The sequence below is a fragment of the Lissotriton helveticus genome, chromosome 1_1, assembly GCF_964261635.1.
Source record: "Lissotriton helveticus chromosome 1_1, aLisHel1.1, whole genome shotgun sequence".
Classification (NCBI taxonomy): domain Eukaryota; kingdom Metazoa; phylum Chordata; class Amphibia; order Caudata; family Salamandridae; genus Lissotriton; species Lissotriton helveticus.
In genome coordinates, this window is record NC_136057.1 from 1,497,159,170 (window position 1) to 1,497,183,303 (window position 24,134).

At 49.6% G+C, this 24,134-nt stretch overlaps 1 protein-coding gene across 6 annotated transcripts in view; it reads right to left on the reverse strand.

Annotated features, from left to right (window-relative positions):
* The window catches only part of STX18 (syntaxin 18), an 897,615-nt gene that overhangs the window by 767,770 nt on the left and 105,711 nt on the right, over nucleotides 1-24,134 (reverse strand). For 4 of the 6 annotated variants that reach the window (XM_078686620.1, XM_078686645.1, XM_078686612.1 and 1 more), the window contains one exon: nucleotides 15,335-15,412. The exons of the other annotated variants lie outside the window; for them this stretch is intronic. In XM_078686620.1, coding sequence (XP_078542746.1) covers nucleotides 15,335-15,412 — 78 coding nt within the window. The remainder of the gene's footprint in view (nucleotides 1-15,334; nucleotides 15,413-24,134) is intronic. 6 annotated transcript variants of the gene reach the window in all.

Sequence of the window (24,134 nt, forward strand, 5' to 3'; positions counted from 1 at the left end):
GCAGGAAGTATATTTGGACCAACCGAAGCCGCGCCGAGACCGTGATTGTTTTAGGGCCATCAAGGCATCTCTCCAATCGGCATCCTCTAGCGCCCCAAGCCAGCCCTCCCACTTATCAGGGAGGTGAGAGAGGGAGTTGGGGGTATTAGTAGTGAGTGATCGGTATATTCTGGAAATCCCATTTCCCCTAATCACCAGTCATAATCTGCGCCTCTGGCGGACTGTACTCCGGCAAGGAAGGGCCAGCCTGTGCCTCTCTCCCCCCCCCCATAGAAACTTTGCAATCAGACCATCCATCTCCGGGAACCAACACTTGGCGAACAAGAGGTGTGTGTTTTGAAGCATGTAGAGAAAACGGGGTAAAATCATCATTTTGAAATGGGCTACCCTTCCCAAAGGGTTTAGAGGTAGAGTACACCAGTTCGAGAGATCCGCACGGACCCGCTTGACCAGCGGGGTGACATTGAGCGACCATGCAAGTTCGGGGAGAAGGGCAACCCAGATCCCCAAGTACTTGAAGGACTGCCGTCGAAGGGGGATCGTCGACTGACAATCAAAGCATTCCCGCGATACGTGCAGGGGGACCAACACGGACTTAGCCGGGTTGAGCGGTAGGCCTGAGGTACATTCGAAGAGGCTAAGCGTCCGGAGGCATCGGGGTCCCGACTGGGCTAGGTCAGCCAAAAACAGCAGGACTTCATCCGCATTAAGTGCGATTTTGTTCTCCTCAAAGCCGGGCCACCGCCAGCCCGTGAGGAAGTGGTAACTACGAATAAGGCAGGCAAGGGGCTCCATAGCCAGAGCGAAGAGGATCGGAGAAGGGGGGCATCCCTGTCGCGTACCACAGCTAATGGGGAAAGGGTGAGAGAAAGCTCAGTTGACTAGCTGTACCAGCGCCCGGGGCCGCTGGTACAGCGTCTTCACCAGCTTGCTAAAGCGAGCACCAAAGCCTCTGCTCCAAGACCTCCTCCACGTAACCCCAATTGACCGAATCAAAAGCCTTCTCGAAGTCAACCAGCAAAAGAGATAAATATGGGGACAGAAAGTGCCGATTTGCAAGAGCAAGATGCAGGCGTCTGAGACAATGTCTGGTGCCTCGGAGAGGCATAAATCCACACTGGTCCGGATGAACCAGTGTGGCTTGGTGGGGTCGTACGGTTGGCCCGGATGGAGGAGAAGATCTTAAGTTCAGTGTTGATGAGCGAGATCGGACGATAACCCGAACAACTCAAGGGGGTTGATACTTTGGGATCACTACAATGGTCGCCAGGTCCGTCTCCGGGCGAAAGGAGCCACACTCCACCGCTTCGTTATATATATCAATGAGAGGCGGGACCAAAGTATCTCGGTAGGACAAGTAGAATTCTTGGGGGAGCCCGTCTGGGCCCGGCGTCTTACCAGCCGCCATGCAAGAGATGGCGTCCGTCACCTCTTCAGGGGTAAGCGGAAGATCCAGGTCTGCCGCCGAATCACTAAGACGCGGAAGGGAGAAACACTTTCGCTGGAGGAGCTTGTTGAGGGAAAGACCAGGCGCCCGTGCCGAATATAGGGTAGTGTAGTAGGTAGCGAAGCACTGAGCCACCGTCAACGGAGCCCGTTGAATCCCACCACTCGCATCGACCACTTCCGGTATTATACGATTGGCCAATGGGCAGGTGGCTAGGGGATGAAGGAGTTTCACATTTTTATCCCCCCAGCCATACACTTGGGCCACCGAAGAGCGCCAAAGGAGTTTAGCAGCTTCCATGGAGGTCTGTCTGATCTCGTCCCTCAGGAATGTAAGCCTCCTATCCTGGGCCTCATCCCTGTCCTCGGGCTGGAGTGTTTCAAGCTGGGTGGCCTGCGCTTCAAGAAGGGTGACCTGGGATTCCCAGGCCGCACGGGTGAGCTTAAGCTGGCCCTTCGCAAATCCGCGGATAGTGGCCCTGCCGGCCTCCCAGAGGGTGCGAGAGGAGGACACTGAGCCCTGGTTTGTAGTGAAATAAAGTCGGAGCTCGGCACCAACGCTGTCCCTAAACTCACCGTCCTGTAGGAACCAGGCGGTAAGCTGCCAAAATGGGCAGGAGGATCGGGGGAGGGCCCCCGCACGGAGGGACACCGGAGAATGATTGAAAGGCCCCAGGGAAGGATAGAGACAGTTTGAGTCGTCCGACAGTCCAAGGCCGGCAGGAAGATATAATCTATGCGTGCCTGGGTGCGGTGTAAGGCTGAGGTGTGGGTGTATTGCCGCGCAGTCGGGTGCCAAAGTCTCCAGGAATCTCCAAGCCGGCGGCCCATGTCGTGAGGAGGCCAGATTGAGTAGTTCTGGAGGCGGAGGAAGGGGACATGGAGTCAAGGACAGGGTCCATAAGAACGTTAAAATCACCTCCCACCACGGTCAGTCCCAGGGGCAGGGCAGCAATCACAGGGGTAAGCCTGTGGAGTGTGGGAGCCAGTAGGGCGGGGGGTGCATAAACCACTACCAGATTAAGGGGACGGTCTCCGAGGGCCCCTTCTAGAAGAACAAAACAACCCTGCGGGTCATGATTCACTTTACGCGCTACTAGGGGAAGAGCGCGGCGTGCCAGGATAGCCACCCCTCTCGAGCCTCTATTGAATCCAGAATGCCAGACTGCTCCAAAGCCATAGCACGCAAGGAAAGGGCAGTGGTTGCCTAACAGGTGGGTCTCCTGAAGCACGAGCACATCTACGGCCTGGCGCTGAGCGTATTTCAGGACGGAAACGTGCGTAATCTTGTCCAGTAGGCCGTTGACATTCCAGGACATGATATGGAGCAAGGACGCTCCACTACATTCGCCAGACATGAGGGGACCAAGCAGGAAACCGGCCGTCGAACGTGATCATCATTTTTATCGTTTCAATGCGTCCCCACCATGTTATGAATTTTTGGTGACCAGTTCTCTAGGAGGTTCTTTACTTTTCCTAGTAGGGATTTTTCGTTGTGTCTTAGTGTGTTGATCAGGTTGGTCCCAAAGTGTATACCCAAGTATTTGACGTGCCCAGTCTGCCAAGTCAATACCGAGTCCCCTAGTGTGTCTTTCGTGCAGTAAATGTTTAGCGGTTTGCATTCTGATTTTTTGTTGCTTAGCCTGTACCCTGATAAATTGGAGTATTATGCTATTGTGGACATCAGGGGCTTAATCAAGGGCTTTGGTTGTTCTGTTATTATTAGGATATCGTCCGCGTAAGCGGCTAGTTTTACTACGGTACCCTTGAGGTCAAACCCTTTTATGCTTTTGTTTAGTTTTATGTCCTGAATGAGGGGTTCTAGGGCCAGAGGGAAAAGTGCCGGTGAGAGAGGGCATCCCGGTCTGGTTCCCTGCTGCAGTTTGAAGGGGTCCAAGAGTGAGCGGTTAACTGAGATACGGGCTGATGGTGCCTGGTAGAGGGCCATGACCATTCTGATATATGGCTTTCCTAGTTTGAGGGTCTGCATGCATTGCTCTAGGAAAGCCCAGGAGACCTTATCGAAGGCCTTCTCTGCGTCTAGTGCAATCGCCACTGCCGGCTCAGTTTTTGAAGATATTTAGTGTAGTATATGGCAGAATAGTTGTGTATTGTCGCTGGACATACTGCTGCGCATGAATGCGACTTGAGCATTACTTATTAATTTGGGTAGGACTATGTTTAGTCTGACCGCCAGGATTTTGGCGTAGATTTTACAGTCCACATTGAGGAGTGATATGAGTCTGCAGTTTTTTGGAAGTTGATGGTCTTTACTTTTCTTAGGCATAACTATTATGTTAGACTCTGTCATGGACTGGGTTACTGTCCCTGTACTTGCAACCTGGTTAAAGACTCTTTTCATGGTTGGACTTAATTGGGTTAGGAAGGTCTTATAGAAGTCAGCAGTGTAGCCGTCTGGTACGGGAACCTTGTTATTTTTTAGTGACTTGACTGCCATTACTATTTCAGTGTTGTTGATTTCCTGGCCTAGTCTTGGTATGTCTGCGGGGTCTAGTTTGGGGAGCCCTAATCTATCTAGGTATCTTGTGCATTCCTCTTGGTTGAGGGTTTGCTCTGACTTGTATAGCTCTGAGTAGAAATCCTGGAATGGGCTGAGGATCTCCTTGTGTCTTGTGTGTGTTTTGTTGTTTGAGTCCGTAATAGGCGAAATCGCCACTTGGTTGCGTTTGTGTTTCAGGTATGATGATATCAGTTTCCCTGCTCTGTTGGCTTCGCAAAGGTTGCGCGCTTTGCATCTGCTGAACCACAGCTCTGCCCTTTCGCTCAAGATTTTATTGTATTCGTACTTGTGCTGCGTTAGTGCGGAAAGGAGTGCGGTGTCATTTGTGGCTTTTACATGGTCTAGCTCTAGTTTTTTTTTATCTCTTTCTCGAGTTGGTTTATTCTCAGGTTCGTTTTTCTGTTTATTCTTGCCTTAATTCCTATTAGTTTACCTCTGATTGTTGCATTTAGTGCCTCCCACAGTGTGTTAACGCTAGTCTCTGGGGAATCGTTGTGTTTTAGATACTCCGCTATGGCTTACTCGATTTCTTTTTTGTACCCCGGGTCTGAAATAATTTCACTGTTAAAGTGCCACCTTCTGGGGACAGGTTTGTTGTGGCAGCCGCTTAGTTTTAGGCTAATGGCTGAATGGTCTGAGACCAGTCTTGGTGCTATATTCGTTTGTTCTATCAAGTGGGTGTGTGACCCTGATAGTAAGATGTAGTCTATTCTGGTGTAGGAGTTATGTGGGTTGGAGTTGAAGGTGTAGTCTCTAGTGTCTGGGTGTTGTAATCTCCATGCACCTTTGAGGTTGAATTTTGTGCAAATGTTTTGTAGTGCGGTGTGGGAGTTGGTGGGGTGGTATGGGCAAAAGGATTGTCTATCTATTATGTGGTCAAGCGGGATGTTGAAGTCCCCTGCTACGATCGTGAGTTCGTCCTGAGGGAGTTTGCCTAGTGTGTCTGACACTTCCGTCCAGAATGTAGGGTCGTCTGTATTAGGGCCATATATGTTTGCAATGTGGAACCGCTCCTCCCCTCTTGACAGGTTTGTTATTAGTAGTCTACGCTCCTTGTCTTGAAGGTGGGAGTCTATCGAGATCTTTGATTTCTTGGATACTAGGGTCAGGACCCCGCGCTTCTTTTTGTCTGCTGGAGAGCAGACAGTTTGTGCTATCCAGTTGGCTCTGACTAGTTTGGCATCTTCCTCGGCTCGTTTTGTTTCCTGCAACAAGATTATATCTCCTTTGGTCTTTACTAGGTAGTTAATTATCTTCCTGCGTTTAATAGGGTGGTTAAGGCCCTTGACATTTAGGGATATTATATGGAGGTCTGCGGTCAGGGTGAATGTTTTGTTGTTAGCCATGTGGTGTAGGGTGTTGCGGTGGTTCCGTGACCCCAACAGTCAGTGTACTGCGGCATCGCTTGTACTCTGGTGACTCTGGGCGGACCCTTACTGCCCTGTATTGGTTTGCTCGTGTTTTCACATGTCTTGTGCCGTGACGTGTAAGGTGTGGAAAGAAGAATAGAATGGAAAATAGAGTAGACATAGAAGTAAAATACACTAGTGCGGCTCCCCCCCTCGCTCCCCAATTCACTCGTATGGCAGAGGTGCGACGGCAGGATCGCCATTCCGCCTCCGGAGACATGTTGATGGATAAGTCCACTCGCTAGCCCCGTTGGCAGTGTAGAATGAAAGAGCTGGTGAGTGTGTACTTGGAGTGTGTCCGAGTGAAACAAAGTAAAAGTAAAAGGAGACGCTGTCTTTCGTGAGTTAGCGTATTGTCTTTACGAGGTAAGTCTTGTTTGAAGTAGATTCCTTACAACTGTGAGGTAGGCAAAAATGTTGCGGAGGCCTCTCCACTTCTTTATTGAGGATGTACCTTTCAGGAGGCTCCCCCCCCCCCCCCCCGGTGATCGGTTCTGGCGAGGGTCCCCTTTTTGCTGATCCGTGCTGGGAGGTGTCCATGGATTGAGCTGCAGGGCCATCTAAGTAGCGGGTCAGTTCTTTGGGGTCGGTAAAGAAGAGGTTCTTCCCTTTGTCTATTATCTTGAATTTTGCGGGAGCTACAAATGAGAATTGAATACTTTTAGTCTACAGTCTTTGGCGTAGGTTTAGGAAGCCTTTCCTGGTGTTGACTGTGGGTTTGGAATAGTGCTGTGTGAGGATGATCTTGTGGCCCTTCCAATTGATGTGGTGATTTTTGCGTGCAAAGTTGAAAATGTCTTCAGTGTGTTGAGATCTTAGGGTTTGCATGTGATCGGCCGAGCGGCTTGGGACGTTGAGGGTTTGAAAGCTGGGATTCTGTAGGCTTCGTCTATCTCGAATTGTCGTGTGAAGTTTAGGTTGGTGAGCTTGGGGGATCAGGTCTTCCAGGAATGTTGTGCAGGATCCTGCTGCGTCTTCCGCCCCTTCAGGGATCCCTAGTATGTGGATGTTCCCTCTGCAGCTCCTGTCTTCCATCTCTGCTGTCTGCTTTTGGAGAGCCCCTGTTGCCTCTGTTATTGCTTTTACTTCTTTGTTCACAGTGTGGGTAGCATCTTCCACGTCGCTGATCCTTTGCTCCGCCGCTGCCACTCTAATGTTCACGGAGTTTATATCAGCTCTGACTGCTGCAATCTCAAGTTGGATGGTGTCTGTGGTGAGGTTCGTGGATTCTGCTAGATCATGCACCTCTGCTAATTTCTCAAGTATCATTTCCAGGGTGCTGTTTATGTTTGTTTTTTGTTTGTTTGATTGGCGAGTTTGATGTCATTGGTTCCCCTTTGCTCTTCTTCAGCTGTTGCTGTTGTAGTCTCGATTCTCTGTCCACCATGTTGCTTGATCTACTATGCTTGTTTTGCTATGCTTGCTCTCTTAGTGTCGCTCCCCGTGCGTTCTTTGAGTGTATCCCTTCTGTCCTAGCACCTCTCTGTATGACTCTGCTCTTAATGCGAGCTTAGTCGTTCTTATCTGCCGTTAGATGTTCCTAACTGGTATTGCCTGTATCACACTCTATGGAGCTATCTGAGTGCACTGGGCTGCTTGGCTGCTAGTCGGGTGCTGAGCTACCCTTGTAGCTTATTTGTTTGCTCCTTAGTGTGTTGTCTCTACTCCACTTTCTCCTCTGCTGTCGGAACTGAGTGTATCATTCCCCCGGGTCCTCCGCTGTGTTGTGTTGTGGCGCCTTATTGCCGCCTGGATCAGGGCGGAGTGTGGTTATCTGTGCGGTCAGTTAGTTTTGGGGCTGAGTCCCTCCTGAGGGTCTTTTGCTGGTTTTCCCCTGCTTTTGGGATGGGGGTCTTGTGTATCGTTAAGTCGCTCTTATTTGTGACTTGTTCCCACCCCTTAGTCCTAGCGCGGTCTGTTGATTTTGTTCTTTGCGCCTGGTGTGCTCCCGTTGTTAGTTCTCACTCCTCTGCGTTGTTTGAGTTAGTCCCTCTTCTACCGGTTCTGTTGCTCTTCTTTGGTAGTTAGGCGTTCTTGCTTTCTGCCTTTGTCCCGCTCGCAGCTGTTCTTAAGCACTGTTTGTTGTATTCACCTTTGGGTGCTCTCCTGCTTGGTTGGGCTTCTTTTACTTCTGCCTGCTCTTTACCTCTACTGTGCTGTGGTGTCGTCAAGATTGCGTGCCTGTGCGTCTATGATCGCGCTAGATCTTCCCTTCTTCTGTGCTTCTATCTGTCTCGGTTCGGGGCATTTTGTGTAGGCGCCATCTTGCTTCCCCTCTCCCCCACCTTCCGCTCCGCTCCTTCGGCGTGATATCTGTCCCTCTTCTGCGTCTAGCTGCTTGGGGGAGTGACCGGGACTGGGTTGTTGTGCATCCGATGCTTAAAGCACAGCTGTGGGGTATTTGTGCGCGCAGCCTTGGGTAGGAGGTTGTGCCCGTTTCGCTTGTGCCTTCCGACCGGTAAGGTTATCTTGTGCGGGGTGAGCCCGCGGTTCTGACCTGGGTTGGAGTTAGGGCTTGGTCCGGCACCTCGCTCTCTCCTCCGCTCCTTAACGGTAGCCTTGAGGTGCTGGGTGCGCACTATACTGTATATCGTAGCCACGCTCTCACCTCATTTGATCGGTTTTCCTCCTCTTTGTCGGGATATCGGGTGGCCAATATTACTGGGTAGTGCAGGGTTGGTGGTCTGCATGTGTGTATCGAGCCCCTCTTCCGATTTGTCCTGGCTCGGTTCGCTTCTACCGTCTCTTTCTCCGTCTCAGCTCGACCTCTCCAGTTTCGTTTTCACCCCCACCATCTTGTCTCTGTTCGCTTCGGGCTGTTGTGTTCCTTCAGTTGCTTCTCCTCCTTTTCTTATTATTCCTAGCACTTTGTGGGTGGCATTATTGTTTGGCGCTGAAGTTCCGATACTCAGATCTGCCTTCTAACCGGTTGGGTCTTAGAGTTTTATCGGAGCATTTGGCTTCGTTGTCTCCAGCACGGCGCAGCGGCAGGATGAAGCAGCCATTAGCTCTGCAGTCCAAGCCACGCCCCCAAGGCTTTTTTAGGCCTTTAGCCAACCTGAAAGATTAGAGAAAAATTGTTAAGGGAGCTAAGGTCCAAATGTTTATGGTATGCCGACTGGTACTGGGCTAAAAGCATACGGAGCTACACCGCTCTTAAACTCCTGCTCCTTCTGTGGATGATTTAGGAACAAAAGGAAAGGTACAAGGAACAATGGAACTCAAGTAGTGACATCTACCCTTGGTCCCGATTACGAGTTGGGTGGAGCAGAATAACAGTGTGAAATTCTGCACGACTCAATCATAATTGGCTCTGTGGTACCGTACCAGATTTTCCCATGTACAGTTAAAACGGACCCGATTTTATGAGCTGGAAATTCCAGCTGATAAAACTGTTTGAAAACCCGGCTGCAACAGGAGCCAGCCCTCAGAGCACATCCATGTCTAAAGCATAGGGAATTCAGAGTGGAATTCCGCTTCGTAATGCTGTGTCTCCGCAGCAACAGTAGTTCCATCCAAAGGGAATTTCCACCTGGAATTCTGTGCAACTACTAATGTAGGCCCTAGTAGTAATAAAGTGCTAGTAGCAGTATTAGCATGGGAGTAAGCAGTGCTGGACTGAAAGACAAATCTCCTTGGCAAAAATGTGTATACCAACATCATATTAAACTGAAGACGCTTGAATTTCCTCATAGGGACTTGGTTGTTGTCCCCAAAGAAAATTCCGACTCAGAGGCAGAGTGCTCTTACTTTTCAAATGGATTGGGTAAAAAGCCATTGATTTAATGGCTGTTTTGATCTAATCCAATATTCCAAGTCTGTCAGAGTAAACATGATGACTAATTCTTCTTAGCAGCACATCACCTATGAGACTATGGCAAAGTTTTGCACACAACACAAAACACTTGGTGCCCAGGCACAAAAGATATAGGGAATATATTTTCCCCACTGCTAAGACACAATATAAAAAATCCACTGCCAAGAGAAATGATATCAGTGAGCTCAGTGCCCAGGATGCTTACTGCTTTCACGGGCACATTGGCCCAAGTGCAAACCTTTCACAACAGTTCCCTTGATACCCCTTACAAACATAGAGACACACAGAGAAAAAACACAAACACGCACACAAACTTAAAGCTGAGGAAGTCCAGGTTGCAGAGATCTTGAAGGCTCAGAATTTAGAGCAATTGCTTATGTTACAGAGGTTGGATAGGCTATGATTTTAGAAAATTAAGTTATCTCCGATTTGTAACAGTTATTCCACACATTTTACTAATCATAAAGGCTGAGGGCTACAGCAGTTGAGCTATCCTTCCTATTACAGAGATCGTACAAGCTTCACAATCTAACACCAAAGCATTCCATCAGGTTACACTGATCTTGCAGCCCTATCACAGCAGACTTGTCCCTTGGGAGACTCAGTTCTCTCCAACTCGGACATCTGACAATAAAGCTATTTCTCGGGGTACAGGTATCTATCTTACAGACCCAAGCCTATTACAGCAGATATGTCACTCAATTTACAGAGTTTTCAAAACTCAGACATCGGATTGTAAGTATATCACTCTGCTTACCGAGATATGAGATCTTACAAGTGCAGGCTTATCACTGAAAATATAATTTCAACATAGTTTGCCCTCACGTTATACAAAGGTCCAACAGATGCATGCCTAGTTCAGCAGGGCTATCCCAAAGTTTACACGTATCTCCACTTTAAGAGACTAAGTATTTCCCAGAATACACAGATTTTACAGGATCAAGCATGTAACAACAGTTGTCTTTCCGATATCTAATCTGTAAAACCTACTCCCTAGGGAAAATATGTTCTCAATTCAAATGACTGTCGAGTCAAGGCAGGCCTGAGCTGTAGAGCACAACTCAGGATGACAAGCTTTTAAAGGTAAAAATAATCTTTAAAGCAAATGATTTGCTTCAAAAGGACCCAAGAAAAGGCGGTACGATAAAAACGAATCTATGAACAAACGGTTTGTTTTGTTTGGAGATTTATATAGCATGAACTAGACCCAAAATTATTAAAGCTCTTTACATGCGCACCAGTTACATTACACAAGGTCATATTCACTTTTTAGGCATGGTGAGATTAAATCATATTTGCAGATGCACAGGATGTTGAGCAGACACTCAAACTTGGATCCCCAGATCGAAAGTCGGCACAATGTGTTACAAGAACTACTGTAGGAGAGTAGGGTCTGCTTTCCTATAGTCACCCCGTTTTTTGCTTTTTGCTTCACTGGTTTTTGACTTAGTTGGCCTGGGATTCTGCTAATCAGACCCACAGCCTGCTGTTCTCTCTCTAAATTCACAACCATGTACTTTAGGTACATCACCAATTGGGATTGGATCACCTTATGAGCCCCTGTACAGTGTACTATAGGTACCCAGGGCATAGGTGCATCCAAGGCCTACCAGGGGCTGCAGCATATCTTTTGCCACCCCTGGCTGGCCATCCAAACTGACACAACTGGCTGATTACTCAGCTGGGGCAAGGTCGTGTAATCACCCCTTGCTTAGATATAGTATACCTATGTCTAAACCTATATCTGGACACATATACACCTATAAGTCACTCCTATGGCAGGCCTTAACAATCCTGTAGGCAGAGTGCTTGGTTTTATGTGAGATGGTGCTCTAGCATGAGCTGAGCCTGTCTGCAGCTTTCGGAACCATGTCCTTATAGCTGTTCCAGGGTATTGCCATACCATATACTCTTAATCCTCGCGGTTATTGCTAACTTTGGTTTGGCTTTATCAAAACATGCTGTGTAAGGAGTCATACACTTTGGAATACTACCCCCTCGCCAGTTCTGGTGACGGGGGTAGCATTCCACCCTTCTAGAGGGAGAAATCATGTTACTTTACTTAAACGCGGTTAAAACTAACCAGAGCCTCAGCATCACAAAATGGATGCTGCTGCCACACACACGAGTCTGGCCTCCTACTGCTGACCGAAACTCCGGCAGGGGAGGCCTGGACAAACGGTTTCCTGTCACAGGGAGGTGTTCCCACCACTCCAGACAGTAGATAGTGGATTGAGGCAGGGAGGGCTGAGTGAAACTAGACACTGCCTGGGGCACACAAGGCGTCCCATGCATAGCCCAGTTCAAACAGGTGCTGGGGCACTCCAGCCCCAGCTCTGGCGCGAACCTGGACAAAGGGAAAGGGGTGTAACCACCCACTTCCTGAGTCCCACCCATAGGAGGGATGTTATAAATAATAAATGATGAATCAAACAGGAAATCATTTGTTGTAGAAAGGTTTATTTGTAGCACAGAATAAACGGCAGACCACCATCTGGCCAAGCACCAACTGCCTACACAAGGATTATATATGGAACCTAGACATAGGGAACATACAAAAGTTCCAAACAAGAAACACAGAAAACAGACTAAACTGGAAAAGCTATTTACAACAAGGGACCTAGCAGGTAATCCAGCCCCTTGATTTGGAATAAAGGTAGGAGCTGTGTCCATAGACTTTAGATAATCCTGACTGAAACTTTGATACATAACTCTGGACCCTTCGACATCCTACTCGACGTAGAAGACTGAAGAATCTCCCTTGTGGTCAAGGAAAGACCACCCTGTGCACGCAGGCACCATCAAGCGCCCAACGGTTTGCTTTGTTGCAGCTCCCGCTAGGAGCTCGAGCGACAGAGATCGACAAGAACCGGATTCTCACACATCCAACAGCCCGATCCGCAGCCACAGCAAAGCTGAGACCCGTGGAGGCAACGTGAGACGTGGGACAGACCATCTTGGAAAGCCTGCGAAGTGCTTCCCGTGCAGCTCCCGAGGCACCCTCGAAGCTGTGCATTGGGGACTGAGAAGCCCCAGCCCCGAGCAGCTTTTGCACCGAAGATCACCTCTCCACACTCACCAGTGCTGCTTGGGGCCCTTTTGCATTTTCCTGCTCGACACGTCTGTCCGGTCACTTGCCCGTTGGCTAGTGGCCTCTGTGACGACGAACCTTCGAATTTACACCGCTGGTCTGGTTGCACCAGACTGGCCCTTGCTCCCCTGAAAAGGAGCAGCCCATCAGATCTTGCTGATCTGATCCAGAAGCCATCTTCGATTCCTGCGTGGGTTTCATTTGCCATGGCCTGTTGACTCCAATCCGGAAGCCGACACCGCCGACAGCGAGAGCCTTCGTGAGACAGTCCATGTCCGACTCCTGGTCATCGTCGATGCCCCCTGGTCCACGTGGCAGCGGAGACAAGCTTCAAGACAACCGCCTAATTGCGCCCGACATCGCCTGGTTCTTTCCTGGTTCCATCCTGGTCACTGGCTAGTGACCCAGACTCTGTCCCCTCTGCTTTCAGGTACTCTACATCTTCGATCCACCCTTGGATCCAACTGGACTCTTCTCTCCTGGCTGCCTGCAGCTTCTTTACCTCCATGCTCAATAGAACTCCACGAAGAAACCCGACGCACTTTGACACCTATGCACCCGCTTCCTGTGGGTAAGGTAACGCGAGTACTCCGGTGCTCCTGTAGTGGTTTACACCTCGAGTGTCCTAGTTTTAAGTGGCTAAGTTCTAGTCCAGTCGGAAGACTCCTAAATCTGCAACTTTGTAACTTTTATGCGCCATTGACTTTGAATTGGTGCACGCGTGTGCTTTAGACACTGCACCCGCATCCTGTGGGCCGCTCCCGTCCTAACTCCAGTTAGTCCAGTGTAGCCCCAGCGATTCTCAAGGCCCTAGGCCTTACCATTGTTCGGGACGTGGTTCTTATACCACTATTTTAGTATATGATTTTAGGGGCCACCAGGGCCTATCCATAATTGTGCAACTTTTGTATGTTATATGAAGTTCTTTGTTTAACGCTTGTGCTTCTGTCCTCATAAAGAGTACAGGGGATTATTCTAGTAATAAATACAAATATTTTATAATATATAACTTGTGTGGTGTCCTTTCATTTGGTATTAAAAGGATTGCATATGGTAAAACAGCAGGCTTCACATGCCCTCTTGAGTTAAGCCTAAGACTGCTTAGGTCCATGCTACCCGTACGATAGCTTGTCTATAAGGTTGACTTACAACCACTCACCATAAGGGTTGTTTGGACCTGTACAAGGTGCTCACTAGAATAGTGAACATCATACACCAGGCCAACTTCTCACAACTACCTACAGCTGGACGAGAGAACATTTAGCATTTAATCCTTCAGCTTTGTCTATCTCAGATTTGAATTTAAAAAAGTGTAGATCTTGCGGGTAACGGCTACTCTCAGCTTGGCAGACTAGTTGCTTCTTCCTCCTCCACTCCACTAATGAGTGATAGCCGGTGTTCACATGTGGAAGATTTGGCAGGTATTGACAGTCGGAAGTGCCCATGTACCGATATTGGCTTGCACTTGCACACTTCCTTCTAAACACAAAACTGATTTTATATTGGTGCCTGTGCATGGCAATATGGTGCTAGTATATCCTCACCCTCTGCATGATAACGCACTAGCAGTAACTATTGTGAAGGAAGATGCAGGCTATTCAGTTGTACAGGCATAATCAGATATAGCGACATCCATGTTCCCGAGACTGTAGTCCTGACTCAATCACCACTGGCTGATTGAAAAGAGTCCGGCAGGTGAAGAGAGGCAGTCAAGATGAATCAACAAGGAATAATTGGAACTGCAGGAAAGTATAAGGCCACAAGCTCTTAAGCTTGTCTCATGAAGTGTACTTGCTTCTCCAGATGCTGGCAGCAGGATCCACAGCTGGAATCATTTAGCTGTCTGCAGGTGAAACATGAGTCTTAGCTTGAAATCTGTAGTGAGAGTAAGATCTGCTGTGCTCCAATGAAAAATGCTGCACAGAAGAATGAGACATGTTCAATGCTTCTCAAGCAACATCACTCATTCATTTGCTGCTTTTTATCCCATTATGGGGTCAGGTCACATAGACTGCCAGCTCCAACTTTTAAACAGATCCATAGACTGACCTCTTGCCTTGCCAGATTGCCTCAAGCCACTGCCAGGAAAAACCTGGTGTTAAAGGGCAGTGAAAACTGCAAAATGCCTCTCTCGCCACGGAAGACAACTCCCGTGGCGTGGAGGGCATGGATTTATTTTATTTTCAAAAACGAAGTCCCGCTTAGGAGTATGTTTTTGGAAAGAAATGTTTTAACTTTGCCATACAGCTCTGTCATGTTTGACAGCGCCGTACAGCAAAGTTACAGTACATGGTCAGGAACCACTTTGACGGATGTTCCTATCAAAGCTTGAAATGTCCGCCGGCCTAATAGATATTTTAAAATTCGGTCGAGACCTCTGGCAGGGCGACGGATCAATTCACTCAGCCGCCCTGATGGAGGACGGCCACCTGCTAAATCGGGCCCTGACTCACTAAAGCAAAATTAAAAAAAATCACTTTCAGAACAAAAGAAGGGTTGATCAGGAAAACGGTCATGCCACATCAAAAGAAGGTGCATTATTCCAAAGTATGTACAGCCTCGGTCATAGGCCTCAAAGAATATTGTTGACCAAAATGTCAGTGCTTACAGAACTGATGGCAGAGCTTTAAATCAAAGACTTGCAGCACAGTTTACCTTACTTGACTTGAGGAAGGAAAGAAAAAAGTGAAAGACAAGGAGACCAGGATGAAGCCCTATGGTATGGAAAGACTGATCACAAGAGAATGCAGGTTCCAGCCCACACCCATTGGTAAAGAAAATGGATTGGGTCAGTCCACTTACTGGTACGAGGAAAGGTAACGCAGTCACTTACCATGTTGTGTGCACATTTGCTTAACTGGCTGCACACACCTTTAAAAATCATTTTCGAAAAATAGTACTATCACTAAAAGGTGCAGCACCCACTGATTACAAATAGGAATCAGGATGGAGGAGTAAAACAATTATTAAGAGAAACGTGGGCAATTTCTTCTTATCACACAACTGTTCCTTTAATTTGTGAGTAAAAAAAAAAGAATACAATTGCATACTTTTCAAGTAATCTTCACTAAAGTCCAACACTGCATCTCGGTGTCCCTTCACTTGTGATGAACTAATATCTTTCTGAGCTGAAATGAAAAATAACAATTATCAATGTAAACAGATTTGTGAATACCTTACATTAAAAAAATGGAAACAAATTGGAAAATAAGTTAAATATTAAATGGTAGGCATGCAACGCAAACACATTACAATCATTCTATAGCCCGGTCTTTAATTGATTCAGACAGATGAAATGTATTTGTAACCAGAAAAGTGGCTTTATGATTAGTATTCAACACAGAAATCAGACGTTGCCAGTGTTTAATGAGGGCTTTTTAAGCTGGGGATGGTGGATTGCTAGGGATGGTGGATTGCATAGGACTGTGGATTCAGATTGCTCTTCACTGCCCACTTCTCTCACTTAAGATTTAAAGAGCTTTGCTCACTAAAATACAGCACACTCGTTGTTGTGCGCTTTATAAAGACTTCACTATCCTATAACTAAACAGTCCAACTCTTTAATCTCCATCCTTCTGATATTAACTCCACTGCTGCCCTCAATAAATGTACTTCCTTTCGCAACATTTCTCATCAGTTTAATTTGTAGATCTATAGTGAAGTTGTTGTGATAAAGACAACAATGTTGGAACGATCTACTGACGGTTTTGTGCAAGAACAACTTAAAAAACCAAGATCTGAGTGGAAAACCAAGTCAAAATGACTGACTTACAGTTTCAGATTCAGCACTCATGGTTTTCATACCTTTCTGTATAAAATCAGCACTGTTTGCTTTTCCACTTTTTAGAGTCAATCATTTTTATTATGCGGGAAGAAATATGGTACACAGCCCAGCTGCCTACATCAACTTGCCGGCAGGGCGTAAACACAGTGCATCAACATGGCGTCTGGGCCTACAACCCGGAGGTCGGCCCCGCAAAATGCTATGAACCTGAAGTGACCGCCCCACCTGTGCTGTGGCCACCGTCTTTTCAGAAACTGAACAAATGGAAAAACAAACACCCTCCCCACCTCCCACCCGCCCCACCTACACACACACACCGGCCCCCCTCCCATCCCACCCCCCTCCGTGTCAGCTTGAACTGTAGAATTACTACAAAAATCTATTAAGTCTCCAAGGAAAGGTTCAAACCACTGGGTTAGCTCTATCCGATTCTAAGGGGATGAGTTGTAGGATCTGCAGGTATTTTGGGCAAGTTACTTCTCGCAGGTCTTTGGACAGAAGATTCAGGAACGAGCCCCACAATTTAGCATACTCCGAGCCTTTCCCATCTATCCCCATCGAGAGCCTTTCCATTGCTAAAATATGCCAAAGCCTCTGGAACCGGTCTCGGGGATCAGGTACCGCTTGGGAGCCCCACTTTGCCAACAGCACCTGCCTCGCAGCCAACAGTGCCAGCGCGATCTGTCTACCTTTCAGCGAGCGCAGAGGGAAGAACTTGGAATGGGGAAGCCCCAGCAGAGTATGCTCCGGAAGTCGGGGGAATGTAATCTGAAACGCCTCATCCAGCTCGTCCAAAATAGTGGGCCAGTACCTCCCCAGCTTTGGGCAGTGCCATAACACGTGTGTCAATGTCCCCGTTAGCCCACACCCCCTCCAGCAGAGACCTGATTTAGTGACATCCCAAGCTCGAACGCACGCCAGGGTGTAATACCAGTAGGCCGCCACTTTATACGCTGATTCGGCACCTGCAATATTGGAGGCCGTGTGCTGCGCGCGATAAAACACATGTTCCCACAATTTTTTCGATAGCGGGCGTCCCAACTCCGTCTCCCATTGGACCTGCGCAGGGGTGCGTTTGTCTCTTGGGGGGAATCAGAATCATAGCGTACAACTCCGAGATGAGCCGCGGTCATCTTTCTTACAGACCAGCCACCTTTCAAACTTCGTCAGCGGTCGAGACATATCAGCTATGTTAGCGGTTTGGGTAACCCAATGTGCCACCTGCGTGTAAGAAAAGGCATCTGCCGGCAGCAACTGGAAGAACTCCGTTCGCAACCGGGAAACCGAATCAAACCATGCAGGTCAAAGAGGGAACCCACCCTCTTACAGCCTTCCTCTCGCCAGCGATGAAAGACCGGGGACGCGCGGCCCGGTGGGAAGTCCGGGGTGGTAACAATAGGTGTGATCGGAGAGGGGAACGTAGTCCACCCCTTTCGGTGCGCCAGCTGGTCCCATGCCTTAAGAGTCGGCGCCGTCACCGGGGACGAGTAGAGGCCCCATGCTCTATGCTTGCGGGGCAACCAAAGCTCTCGCCAAATATTGCAACCCGCCACCATCTGGTCCATGAAGTTCCAGTGTTTACTGGACATGGGCCTGTTCCATTCCACTATGTATCGCAGGGTGGACGCTTGGAAGTAGGCAGACAGTAGGGGAAAACCCAATCCCCCAGCCGCCCTCGGAGCAACTGCCACGGGCAGTGCCTGTCGTGGCTGTTTATTGTCCCACAGGAATCTATTAAGGAGCCCCTGCAGTTTTCGCAGGGTGCCCGGCGGCGGGGTCAGCGGCAGCATTTGAAACAAGTACAGTATGCGGGGGAGAACAGTCTTCTTCAGAGCTGCCAGTCTCCCAAACCAAGCCATTTTGAGTCAGGACCAGTCGGAGAGAGCCTTAGTGACCTGCTCAACCAACATCTTATAGTTCAGGGACACAGTTTTAGTAATTGAAGTTGCTAGACGGACACCCAAATACTGAATATCGGATTGCGCCCATTGGAATTCAAAGTCCTGCTTCAGATCCAGGACGTCCGCCTCTGGTATGGACAGGTTAGGGACATGCGATTTGGTGAAATGGACATTGAAACCTGCCACTTTCTGGAACTCCGCCAGTTCTTTCAAAAGGCTCCGCAAGGAAGAGTGGGGGTAAGTGACATCGTCCGCATACAGACTAATCTTGTGCGTATCCGCCCCAAACTTGATCCCGGAGATGTCCACGTTGGACCAAATCCGCTGAACAAAGGCTCCATAAAGAGCGCAAAGAGCAACGGGGACAGGGGGCATCCGAGAAAAGAGCAGACCTGCAGCCGTTGACCTGCACCGCCGCCTTAGGGGCTGCGTAAAGACACCGAATCTATTGTATGTAGTTACTTCCCAGCCCGAGCGCCCTTAACATGGCAAACAAGTAGTCCCAGTCTACGCTATCAAAGGCCTTCTCCGCATCTATGGAGAGCAGGAAAGCCTGTGACCGAGAACGATGGAATATGTCCATGAGGTGGAGCAATCTTTTAGTGTGGTCTCATCCCTGCCGCGTAGGGATGAATCCCGCTTGATCGGGCTCGATGAGTCCGTCCATCAAGCGGCTAAGTCTGGCAGTGAGCACCCCCGCGAACAGCTTGGCATCGATTTTGAGGAGCGAGATCGGTCTATACGATCCGCACTCCTTGGGATCCTTCCCGGGCTTGAAAATGACAATGATGGCCACCTCCGACATGGACGGCATCACAGCCCTGGTGTCCAGAAAAGAGTTAAAAAGGTGGGTCAGGAGCAGGGCCAGTTCCCTGCAGAAAGTTTTATAAAAAAATTGTAGAAAAGCCATCTGGCCCCGGTGAATTTGTCACTTTCAGTTTTGTAATGGCCGAGAGGACTTCTTCGATGCGAATTGGCACGTCAAGGGCCTCCAAGGAGCCCTGTAGGAGGGGTGGAACATTACAGGACTCCAAATAGTCTGCTATTCCGGTGGAACAGGGCCTGATAGAACTGCCTAAAGGTATCTACAATGGCGGAGTCCGTGGTGTGTTCAGTCGCGCCCGATCCCGAACGGCGTGGATAGTGGTCAGCTGGGAACGCGCCCGCAGCCTGTGAGCCACATCCGTCCTGCCTTATCTCCGCAGAGATAGAACTTGTGCCGCAGGCGCAGTAGGGCATGCATAGCTCTATCCGTATCTAAGTGTTTCAGCATGCGCCTCTTCATCTCCAGTTCCCGCCAAATCCTTGGCGCACCAGTCGGATTATGGATCTCCTCTAGGCCACTAATGTCCCCTTCTAACTCCGCTCTTTTCTCTTTGCGCAAGCGGGAGTAAGTCGCTGCAAAGGCTATAAATTCGCCTCGCGTCACTAATTTTAGGGCCTCCCAGACTGCCACCAGGGGTGTGTCTTCCACCTCGTTCTCGGCCAGGTAATGGATTATGGTCTCTCTGATCTTCGTGACTACCGACTCGGAGTGGAGCAAGGAGTCTTGAAGGCACCATCCCGCCGACGGCGGCCTAACCCCTTTAGAAGTGAAGGTTACTGAGATAAGCGCGTGGTCCGACAAGGAACGCGGCGTAATGTCTGATGCTGACAAGTGAGGCAAGAGGGAGGTCGTGGCCAGAAAGTTTTCTAAGCGCGCATAGGTCTTGTGGGCTGCCGAATAGTAAGTATAATCGCGCTGCTGGGGATGTTGAACGCGCCACACGTCATGCAACCCTCCCTCCAACAGCCACTATTTCCCTCCCTGCGATAATGCCCCCGTCTGGTACACCCGCTGTCCTGACCTGTCAGTCTCTGCCTCCATCACAATGTTCAAATCACCACCCACCAGGATCTGGGGTAGCTAAAACCTGCGAAAGCGCCGACTGCAGGAAGGACTCTTGGTTAGTGTTCGGCGCATAAATGGACCCTACCGTGAACTGCGTGTCCCCCCATTGCACTCTCACAGCCAAGAACCTTCCTTTAACATCTACAACCTGGGAGATAATTTTGCACTGCGCACGCGCGCTAAAGAGAATCGCCACCCCATTCTTCTTAGTAGGCCCCGAAGACCAAAGCTGTAGCGGGAAGCGCCTATCTGCCATGCGCCGTGTATCTTTGGAAAGGAGATGGGTCTCCTGTAGCAGGCATATAGCACCCTCCGAACTCTCTAGCAAGGATAAAATGGCCACCAGCTTTATCGGGCTATTGAGACCTCGGACATTCAGGCGCACTGTCTTCAACTCCCTGGGCTGCATACTGATAAGCAGGGTAGACCTGCTGTACACCTTCTGGTGCTATGACTCCTAGAGGTCCTCTCTGCACCAACCACCCCCCGGACCCTTTCCCATTCCACACCCCCAGGTGACGCGGAGACCCCAAAGCACCCCCACTCCCCCCAACTCCAGTCCCCCACCCCCACACACACACAAACCCCAATCAGACAAGCTTCAACAGTGACAAAAGGAGAAGCAAACAACAGTTCGTCAGACAGGTCCCAAGAGCTGGAGAACATGGCACCAACAGCCCACATAACCAGTTCCTGATGCAGGACTCTACTCCCTTCAAGGACACAAGAAAATCAACAGCCAGCTACCAGTAGTCGGCCTCCTCCGGCGTAATCCACTGGCCCATTCAGTGCCATTCATAGGTTTCTCTCCTCAGGGGCCCCCAGCCGCATCCGTCACCAGGGCCACCAACGCGACCGCTGCTCCTCTCTCAAGCCGGCTTGTTGACACATCAGGTTTTGCGGTAGGTGCCGGTTTGCCAACCCGTTGCCATTCCGTCGATCACCTGTGTCGTCTGGTGGGAGACTCTGCATCACCTGGTGAGGGAGTGGACCGCTCCAGGCCCAGAAGGTCGAGGGCCGACGTCAGGGAGCGAACCTGGATTAGCTTTCCATTAAGCTTGAAGATTAGCCTGAACGGGTGCCCCCACGAGTAGGGGATGCCTTGCTCCCTCAGGTAGGTAGTGACAGGTTTGAACTCCCTTCTTTTGACCAACGTGGATGCCGCAAGGTCCTGAAATCGTGAACGCACATCAAGATGTCAGGAGGGGAGCCTTGGGCCCCCTCGGCAGGCCCACCCGGTGTACTCTGTCCAATTCGATATCCTGTAGGCCCTCCTCATCCAGAATCTGTCGGAAAAGGGCTCCCACATATACACGAAGGTCAGACCCCTCACCTTTCCAAGGCACTGCCCGAATCCGAATGTTATTTCGGCGCGATCTGTTCTCCAAGTCCTCAGCTTGCGCCTGGAGGTCTACATTTTGCCAAGTCAGCCGAATCACATCCTGCTGGAGTTGATGTATGTCGCGCGCCGTCTCTAAGTCATGCTCCTCAAGCGTCGCCACTCTCTCCCCCATCGCATCTACGTCGCGCTGCACTTCCCGCAGGTCAGAGGCCAACTGAGAGGGCAGCTCCGATATGTCTTCTTTGATGGCCGAAAACAACTCCACCATAAAAGCCTTGGTGGCTGGTGCATCGTCATTTCCAGGCCACCGCGGCTTATCCGTAGCTCGCTGGACGGATTGACCCGCTAGCGACGAAGGCGTATCTTTTAGGGGTTTATCCTTTCCATTCCTGCCTGTCGCCATCTTGTCCCAGCCGAAGTCTACGCTTATACAGGCAGGCCGACGCGGACGCTGATCCCGTGCCAGGTATGTTACACTGCTCACCGTCTCACCACAATGCTCGGCACCAGCGAACTGTGCAAAAAGAGTCTTATACTCCTAGGGGCAGTGGCGGGCCGTATGCGTGAGGGTCTAGTGTCAGGCGTGGGCCCCACAATCTAGACCGGTCACTCCAGTCAGGTCAGCAACTACCGGAGGCAACAGCACTGGAATGGGCCCTCCGAAAGTGCCAGCGGAGCCGGGCCCAACGTCCACGTGCAGGGCCTTGTCTATTGCGGGGCCTGGATATCACTGCTCCTGAGGGGGCTGCTCCATAGCCCGCCAGAGCTGCCAGGCGACCACCCGTAGCCCGGTCCCCCCGCCGAAATGCGGGCCGAAAGGAGCAACTCAACAGTTTTCAGTGGGGGGGGGGGGGTGCTCTCGAGCCACCGCGCTCACCCAAAAGCAGCTCAGTTGCTCCGATGTCGGCAGGGAGCACCCCCGCTTGCTTGGATGGGCACGTTCAGGGAAGATATAACAAGGCTAAAGGTAGGCAGGCGCCGGAGGGACCGTAAAGATCGTCCTACTCCGCCGCCTTCTTGGCCACGCCCCCTGCTTTTCCACTTTTAATTAGTTTCAGCAAACAATAAAAAAATGTTGATGCACAAAAAGGATATACCAATTTGCATAATGAAACCACCGACTACTACAGCTAGGACCATCCTCCTACTCCATCCCTATAAACATTGTAAAAAGATGAGGGCCTTACAAAACAGATGTGCCTTTCTCCTCTTTGCCTGTTCAGAACTACTGAGTGGTGATGAAATGCTATTCAGATTTTCCGGGGGTTAGGAAGAACCCATGTGACTATAACCCTCTACACGGAACTAGCCCACACTTTTTAGCTCCATATCCTTACCAGAAGGCCTGAGAACAACTTCCACCCTCTAGATGGCTGAAGAACTAGTCCACCCCCTACATGGGATGGACGATTGGGCAGCTGACAGTGATTGTGACTGCCCAAGTGACTCGGGAGGCCAGGGACATCCTGTGACATCAGGAATCTGAGATACCTTCAGTGGTGACCCTCCAACATAAACTTTACAGATATAATAGATTATCCTTTTGGTGAAGTCCTATATGATATCAGCAGGTGTCACCAATAAATCCTAATATTACTATGTAAATGTAAATGTATTTAGATTTATATAGCGCACGTTTCACCCAGGGGTCTCAAGGCGCTTGCTTAGGGAACCCGTCCTGGTATTCCCCTGTGAGAGATACCCCGGCAGGGTATTCACAAGGTGAAAGCCAGGCATCCCGCCGCGAGGGGCGTAGTGGAGATTAAGCAAGCTATTGCCCAGAGTCGCAGAGTGTGACCCCGTGAGTCGAGTAGGCACCGGAGCGAGAATTGTCAAGTCCGTGGAATTTTTGAGCCCGAGACCCGCCGAGGCGGGGAATCGAACCCTGGTCCACGGCTGATCTCAGCTTCCGGGTCTGCCGCCTCTAACCACTGAGCCACACTTCTCCACTATATATATTTTGGATCTTCACCTTCTAAGCTGGTCTGACCACACTGTTGTGTATTTATGTTTTTGTAAATTCATAAAAAGTTTAAAAAATCAAATATGAAATAACAGCAGTGATGTCACTTGTGATGTCGAGGGAGGTCACGGACAGTCAATTAGATGGGTGAACTGTTATGAAAGCCAAGCAAATAATTAAAGTATAATTTCAGGGGCTTTTAGATTTTGAATTGTAACCAGGGACTTGTCATTTTTAGGTCGTGCCTAGACAGCGCAGCTGTCAGGTGATCTGGATTGGCTTATGTCTGTGTCCTTCGAAAATCACAGCATGCAATTGGCTTATGGTTCAGGGGCGTAACAAAGGTCCCGTAACACCCATGGTGTGAGGGGGGGCCCTGAGCTCAAGGGGGCCCCTTCAGCTCAGTACTCTGTCAGCAGAGCTCTTGAGTGTGGTCAGAGGGGGCCCCTTCATGCACTTTGCAGGTGGGCTCCCTCAAGTTTCATTACGCCACTGTTATGGTCGGTGAATGCCCCACGTTTTTTTGCAAGGTAACTCCCATGGAGTATTGGCTCGGGAATGAGCAGCAACGCACATGCTGCTTGCATGCCTGTATCTTCTTGTTTAGTTAGGTCTTACTTTAGTGGACTACGCTACTGTAATCTGAGGCACGCAGGGCTGCGCTCCCTAGCGCAGGGCAGGTCGAGATATTTAAAGTGTCCCGCGCGCGGTCCGTGATGGTTCCTTCATCCGGGCGCTAGAGTGCGACCTTGGTGCTCGTGTGGCACTGCTTGTGGGGGCTGTCTGTGCCGCACTTCTGTTACTTGTATTACACTGGCGACGAGGGAAATGTATCAAAGGAGCTTTCATCCCAACATCGCGTCTGAGGAGTGACATTGTTTGAGAAGCGGTATTCATGTATGTACTTTTTTTTTAGCCTGGAGGGCTTCTTGATTTGACCTGGGAAGTTGCCAGTACTTCAAATTTCAT